The 7,575-nt window shown below is 33.1% G+C and overlaps 2 protein-coding genes across 2 annotated transcripts; one reads left to right on the top strand and one right to left on the bottom strand.

Annotated features, from left to right (window-relative positions):
* The first annotated feature begins 208 nt into the window (after positions 1 to 208).
* Positions 209 to 4,650, top strand: LOC107038043 (heparin sulfate O-sulfotransferase). The gene is made up of 6 exons (XM_015256912.1): positions 209 to 426; positions 514 to 737; positions 2,007 to 2,092; positions 3,086 to 3,322; positions 3,646 to 3,803; positions 4,415 to 4,650. The coding sequence occupies exons 1-6, from the start codon at positions 315 to 317 to the stop codon at positions 4,624 to 4,626; spliced, it is 1,029 nt and encodes a 342-aa protein (XP_015112398.1). The 5' UTR covers positions 209 to 314; the 3' UTR covers positions 4,627 to 4,650.
* LOC107038044 (N-terminal Xaa-Pro-Lys N-methyltransferase 1) lies at positions 3,656 to 7,507 on the bottom strand. The gene is made up of 4 exons (XM_015256913.2): positions 7,161 to 7,507; positions 6,863 to 7,049; positions 6,012 to 6,120; positions 3,656 to 4,955 (listed from the first exon to the last, which is right to left on the bottom strand). Exons 1-4 carry the CDS (start codon positions 7,434 to 7,436, stop codon positions 4,700 to 4,702), a joined length of 828 nt encoding a protein of 275 aa, XP_015112399.1. The 5' UTR covers positions 7,437 to 7,507; the 3' UTR covers positions 3,656 to 4,699.
* Positions 7,508 to 7,575: the final 68 nt, after the last annotated feature.

Here is a 7,575-nt window from a genome sequence, read left to right as displayed (position 1 = left end):
CTTAAAGTTTCGAGAATTGAGTGTGACCTAAAGAAAATATAATTCAACAGGGAGTAACGAATTACTTACAGTTTTTCTGGCAATAATTTCTTTCGAAGGCTTCGCCGCCGGAGTGCTAATTGCAAGTTTCATGCTGCAACTTGAATAAAACATGACAACACCCCCTCTCGCCTCCAGCGCACACCGACAGTATGCGAATGGCATCGAACACGGACTTGACTCACCTCCGAGCCCTTCATGCATGCAGTGATGTCGTCGCGACACTGACAGCAGAGCTCGGGGGTTATGTATCCACCCAAACATTACCGAAAAAAATGATCCTAAGGAGTTTCCAGAGTCAATGGATGCTGGGAATACTACTGGTTATTGTTATTATCTATTTTAAGTTGAAGATACACTCGCTGGAGGAGCAGAACAAGCTGTTGGGTGTGTTGCCAGTGTTTTTTTAACCTCTTTTCTTCCGACGGGGTGAGTCAATTAGGCTATTTTTTTTTCGTTGTTTGCTGTTCACAGTGGAGACTGTGACGAGAGTGCAGAACCAACTGAAGAATGGGGCTGGTGCAGCTGAGAGAAAGATATCAAAATCAAATGACGTTGTCGTGATATACAATAGGGTTCCCAAGACTGGATCGACCAGCTTCGTCGGTGTTGTTTATGATATTTGCAAACAGAACAAATTTCATACTCTGCATATTAATGTCACTAATAATATGCACACGCTAACTCTTCCTAATCAGGTACAGTGATATTACATCATCACATGGATTGTGAATTTTGTTGATTAAAAAATTCCACGGATGACAAAATTTAATAGAAATATAAAGTTCTTTCTTCAAGATATTTTATTTAATTTCTATTGGGATTGGACAAGAATTCTCGTGACGTTTTATCAGAATTCGACTTATTTTTTGCGCCATTTTTATGAGAAATTATGCAATTTTGCGATGTCATTTTTGTCAATAGATTTTGAGTTTTCTATACAATTTCTTAAGCGCAAATATTCTAAGTTTTCCGCAGTATTTTTTTATCATGACAAAATTTCTTTCAAAAAAAGAAAAACAGAAAAATCATGCCCAAAAATTCTTGGGGGACATAACTCAGAAACAAATTGACCAATTGAGCTCAGTTTAGGCTCGTCACAAAGAATTGCTCTTTGTATTGAAGAAAAAATTATCAAATTTTATCACCATTTCAACCCCTCATTAACATTTAAAAAAAAGTCAAGTGTCCGTTTTACCCCAGCCTCCCCTATAGTAAAAAAATTTCAGCAGAATAAATTATATTGCGCCAATCCTATTAATGGAATTGGCGCAAGAAAGAAATATGTGATTATGAATTTTCTATTTGGGGCAATTTTCTAATGATGCAAAAACGACACAATTTTGCAATGTCATTTTTATCAATAGATTTTGAGTTTTCTATACAATTTCTTAGGCGCAAATATTCAAAGTTTTTCCGCAGTATTTTCTTCCTCATGACAAAATCAAAGAAAGACAAACAGAAAAATCATGCCCAAAAATTCTTGGGGGACGATGGGGTAACACGGACACTAGACATTTTTAAATTATTTATAACTCATAAACAAATTGACCAATTGAGCGCAGTTTAGGCTCGTCACAAAGGGAAAGAATTGCTCTCTGTATTTAAGAAAAAATTATCAAAATTTATCAACATTTCAACCCCTCATTAACATTAAAAAAAAAGTCAAGTGTCCGTTTTACCCCAACCTCCCCTATAGTAAAAAAATTCCAGCAGAATAAATTATACAGCGAGATGTTGCATATTTTTTAACAGAATTGGCGCAAGAAAGAAATATGTGATTATGAATTTTCTATTTGGGGCAATTTTCTAATGATGTAAAAAGGACACGTTTGACATTTTTTGAAATGTTAATGATGATTCATTGGATTGTTAGTGGAATGGGTTTTTCCCTCGAGTATAAATAAGAGAAAATACTTGATTAATACTGGCAATTTCGATCACGACAATGATTTTGTTTGTTACAGGTGCAATTTGTAAATAATGTTACCCAATGGGATTCTATGAAACCAGCTTTTTACCATGGCCATATGGCTTTTTTAAATTTTAATAAGTGAGTTATTACTTTTATATTTCTCTTTATTCTGGCTCTTTTCTTCAATAGTTGATTGAGCATCCTTTATTCTGAAAGAATTCCAGTATCTTTTATTCAACTTTCATGAAATGAAGAGGTTTATGAAACAGGGCTATTCTTACTTTTTTGTGAAGAAATTATTTGAATACATTGTTTAGGCGTTAAGGAGTTGAATATATAATAAATTTCATAACTTAATAATTTCATGTTTTTAATCACGTTCGTTTTCTCCATTTATTCAGAATAATGTCCATTCTTTTATGATTACATTCATCTAATCGTCTTGAAAGCATCGTATTTCAATACTTTTTTTTATTATAAATAAACAATTTACAGGGTTTCAATCAAAATTTAGACTTTTTGAAATATTTTGTTACTAATTTACAAGATTGCTGCCATATCATCATTCTTATTTTATTAGAGACTTCATATCTTATCTGCGATTATTGAATAGCCCAAACGAAGAACTACTGTCTTTTATTTCGCATAAAACGAACATTTTTCGGGAGAAAAATTCGTATGACGAAGAGGTAGTGCTCGAAATAGCATTTCTGGTTTTCACGGAGAATACAATTTTTTTAAACAACTAAATCTAGTTTTGCGACATAAATTTTCCATATCAGGACAGTTTTCAATCGGTCAGCACTAGATTTTTTTTTATTTTTTGTAATTTTCAACCTACGATTTTTTAGTTCAAACAAGACTTGTTTGAAAAAATATTTTTTCTGTACTGCTTCTCACGATTTCTCGTCTGGGAATTGGTATTACATACTTCCCAAACTCAAAAACTTGAAAATCACTACAGAAAAATATTGTTCCTGGGCTGTTGCGATGGGGTTTTTTTACTCGTGTGGTTGGCCACTCCTCGCCTACGGCTCGGAGGCCAACACCACACGAGTAAAAGACCCCATCGCAACAGGCCGAAAAAATACTATTTCTCCTTGTTATACAATGTTTTGATAATTTTTACAGATTTGGTGTAAAACAAACTCCCTTGTACATAAATCTCCTTCGGAAACCCCTCGACAGATTCGTCTCTTACTACTATTTTCTCCGATACGGTGACAATTTCCGACCACATCTGATGAGAAAGAAACATGGGGATACGAAGACCTTCGATGAGTGTGTGAGAGATTCACAAGCTGACTGTGATCCTAACAATCTGTGGCTACAGATACCTTTTTTATGCGGCCATAATCCTGCTTGCTGGTAAGAAAAGGAAAGAATGTTCCAACATCAAGAATTATTCTCCAAATTTTGCTAATGTTCACTTATAGAAACGTTCCGTAGAAAAACCTAGTGAATTCGCAAGAAAATTCTATTGATTTTCAAAAATTCCGCACCTTCCGTGCACATTTTATTTTATTGAAGAAATCAATAAAATTTAATTTTTCTAGACAACTTTTCTAGACTATTGAAATTCTCTTCACAATAAAACTTGAATAAAAATGCAACAGAATTTTCTATTGAATCTGCAAAGTTTTTCTATGAAAATTTTTTACACTTCTTTATTGGACGATTCATAATTTCAGGGAAGTTGGGAACAAATGGGCTTTGGAAGAAGCCAAGAGGAATTTAGAGAAACATTATTTAGTGGTTGGAGTTACAGAGGAGCTGGGTGAGTTCATTGAGACACTACAGGCTGTACTTCCACGATTTTTCAAAGGGGCTCTAGATTATTTTCTTCATAGTGAGTACAACAATAAATTGTTTTTTCAAATGTAAGAATTGTAATTGCAAAATTATTTTGCGAGTGGGTAAAAACATTAGGTTTAGAGGAAAATATCAAGTGATTTTTCTAAAAATTCATTAAATTTTATGGATTTAGATTGAAGAAAAACACTAAATTCAAGGAGATTCATGATTTTTAAAGGGGCTTATGATGATTTTCTCCGTAGAAAATATATTACTAAAAAATAGTTTTTCAAAAGGCTTATGATTACCTTTTTCATAGTAAATACAACAAAAATACAACTAAAAATTATTTTTTTAAATATAAAAACTATATTTGCAAAATAATTTTACAAGTGCATCTAAAATCATTCAATTTTGAGGGAAATATCAAAGATCTTCCTCAAAATTCGTTGAATTTTTCACGCAAAAAAAACATCTCATGACAAATTCTCCTAGATCTCTTCTTCTCCCACAAATTTTCAAAATAAATTCATGACACAATTCATCCAATTTTAGATAGAAAAAAAACAAACGCTAGAGAAATATTTCCAATTTATTTTGACAACTAAATGACGATGAGAAATTAATTACACATGAAATTAATGAAAATGGTCTTTCCTGTTATAGGCAACAAGTCGCATTTACGACAGACAACTCAGAAGATGAATCCACTTCCAGAGACGATAGAAAAAATTGAAAATTCAACCGTATGGAAAATGGAGAATGAACTTTACAAATTTGCCCTCTCTCACTTCCATGCTGTTAAAAAGCGATTAATCAATGCTTCCCCACAAGACTTGAATCAACACTTCATGTACGAGAAAATACGACCAAAATAAAAAACTAATAATTCTTTTTGATAATCAAATGTTTTTCTTCGGATGAACACCAACAGATTTTTTTCAACATTGTCTACTTGTTTAGAGTTTGGAGATGTGTTGATGATTTTTTTAAATCCCTCAGAGCAAACATGAACACTGGATACAATCCCCTGGGCATGTGGAGTTGCTTCTGCTCCTTGATGCACTCCAGATTAGCTCTCTTGAATAACGACTTGAAATTATCGTAGGGCCTCGTCATCGACGAATCCTGGGTGTCGACTTCTACGTGATTCGAACTCGTCACGTTCTCTTTGACGATTAAAACTCCATTTTCTTTTAGACCATTTCTGGAAAAAAAAATTAGGGGAGACTGCTATGAGCTTTTAAAATCATGGGCTGTTGGAGTGAGATCTCTCATATGTTAAGGATATCTAAATATTTTTTACAGTTTGGTATAGACCACACTATAGATTCAACTATTTTCAATAATCAAATTTGTCAACTTAAGGCCCGCGTGTACTATCTTTCGAATGTTAACTGTTAGCTTGGTAAAATTTTAAATATGAATAAATTCGTTACGATTTCAAGTGATTGTTATGGTGGAAAATTGATTGTTTATAAATTATTTATAGAAAATGCTCGTAATTTTCATAAATTGCACTTTTTAATTAACTAGATTACTCCGCGCGCTTTGCGCGCGTATGTCCATGGGGCTTAGTATATGTCAGTGTAGTGAATAGTGTTATATTAGATTTCTCAAGTTAATATCAAGTTTTCCGAAGGAAAAGTTTCAGGAATGTATTGTATTTTTTAAAAATATATAATACATCCACTGTGACGTTTTTTGATGCGGATCTATTCGGCGTATTGTTATTAAATTTTTTATACATGATGATAGCATACATTAAAGAGATTACGATAATACTATATTTCCCACTTCTGACACCAATTGAAACGCACGTGGATTAATAAAATACGTTTATTAAAGAAATAAAATAATCCGATGACAAAACGTCAAAATTATAAATCAGGAAAAAAATGGAAAAATCAATAATAAAAAAAGGGAAGCGCTAACTTCAGAGGAGGGTTCTACATCGAAAGAAAAGAATTAATACCCGATAAAATGCATTGAAGAAGAGAGATTTAGAAATTCATAACAATATTCTATATTAAACTATATTACAAATACTATGTATAATATACGATATATAATAGAGTAGTCTATCTATTATAAAATAGTATAGTATAGAATATAATATAATATAGTATTACTCTAATATCTTTAATGTATGCTATCATTATCACTATCATCATTTATAAAAAATCTAATGACACAATACGCCGAATAGATTGGGTTGGAAAAACGTTACACTGGATTTTTTATTAAAGGATTCAACACTCACATGCATTTCTGGAAGAAATCAACTAAATCATCGTCTTGGAGATGTCCCAGAACCCACTGACACCAGATGACGTCATACTTTTGTGGCTCAGGGGAAAAATCTTGTAAACCTGGAATGACAATTGCATGGTTTATTACGCCGAAAATTTGTTATAGAAAAATAAAAATATATTGACTTTTTTCTATCAAATATCTCTTCAAAAGATAGAGAGGTAAAGTTGGATAATCTTGAATAGAGTTGGCTAAAAAAAACAACATAATAATTGAACAGAAAAGAAATTCAATAGCATTTTTTCATTCATGAATTCATTTATCCAGAGGATAGGGGAGGGTGGGGTAAACGGACACTTTAGACTTTTTTATTATTATTCATAACCCAGAAACAAATCGATCAATTGAGCTCAGTTTAGGCTCGTCACAAAGGGAACGAATTGTTCTTTGTATTGAGAAAAAAAAATATTAAATTTTATCAACATTTCAGCCCCTTATTAATATTTTAGAAAAAGTCAAGTGTCCGTTTTACCCCAGCCTCCCCTAATATTTCCCGATTTTTGGATTTTATTGCGAGAAAGGATTAAATATAGAGTGGAACCAAACTTGGAAAATTGTCTCCGAAAAATATCTACAGAAAAATAAAAATCTATTGACTTTTTTCTATCAAATATCTCTTCAAAAGATGTCATGGTAAAATGCATAATCTTCAATAGAATTGTCGCAGAAAACCAACAGAATATTTTGATAAAATTTTAGCAAAGTCCCAATAAAATCCTCATAGAGTTCCAAAAGAAATTCAGGCGAATTTCTAAGGAAAGCTTTAGATTTTCCTATGAAATTTTTCATTCATGAATTTACCTAGAGGATAATATTCCCCAATTTTTTGTGAACAACCTGACAGTGACTCCTTGGCAGTCTCCAGAAATTTACTGTTCTGTTCAACTAGATCCACACGTTTGAAATGTTTAACTAACAGATTTTTTGTTATTCTTCCAATGCCACTGCCGCAGTCGACTGCATAATTCTTGTCCGGTGGATTTTTCAGCTGTAAAAAATACAAACAACCACTTTGAAATATGTTCCTCAATATTGTTTTCATTGGAAAAATTGGATTAAACAATTTTTCTGTGACGTATTCATCGAATAATTATTTTACCTTGAATAAAGACTTCAGAAATGCCTGGGACCCATCGATATCTGTATGCGAGATGAACCCAAAACCCCCCAGCATGCCATCAACAGTGGCTGGCACCTTCTCCCAATACCTGGCAGCATCGGAATAAAATAACTTGGAGTCACAATTCCCATCGCTTTCCTTTTCGACGTCTTTGCATATCTCGCTGGTGATCATTTCTTCGTTCAACATCTTTATTCGAGGTGATGGATAAATAAATAAAATGTGACAGCTCGGAGCTACATAACCATAATTCATTTAACATGAGCATAACCCATCACAACATGCACTTGTTGCCCCACTCCTCAGGTCGGGTGGTTGACCGCGGTTCCGCTCCGAATTTGAAAATCAATAACAGAATTTGGAGGGGAGTAATTAGGCGGAGACGGAAATACAA

Source organism: Diachasma alloeum, unplaced genomic scaffold, assembly GCF_001412515.2.
Source record: "Diachasma alloeum isolate Michigan unplaced genomic scaffold, Dall2.0 Dall_scaffold_00277, whole genome shotgun sequence".
Lineage (NCBI taxonomy): Eukaryota > Metazoa > Arthropoda > Insecta > Hymenoptera > Braconidae > Diachasma > Diachasma alloeum.
Note: the sequence above shows the minus strand (reverse complement) of the source record. Positions and strands in the feature narration are given on the sequence as shown.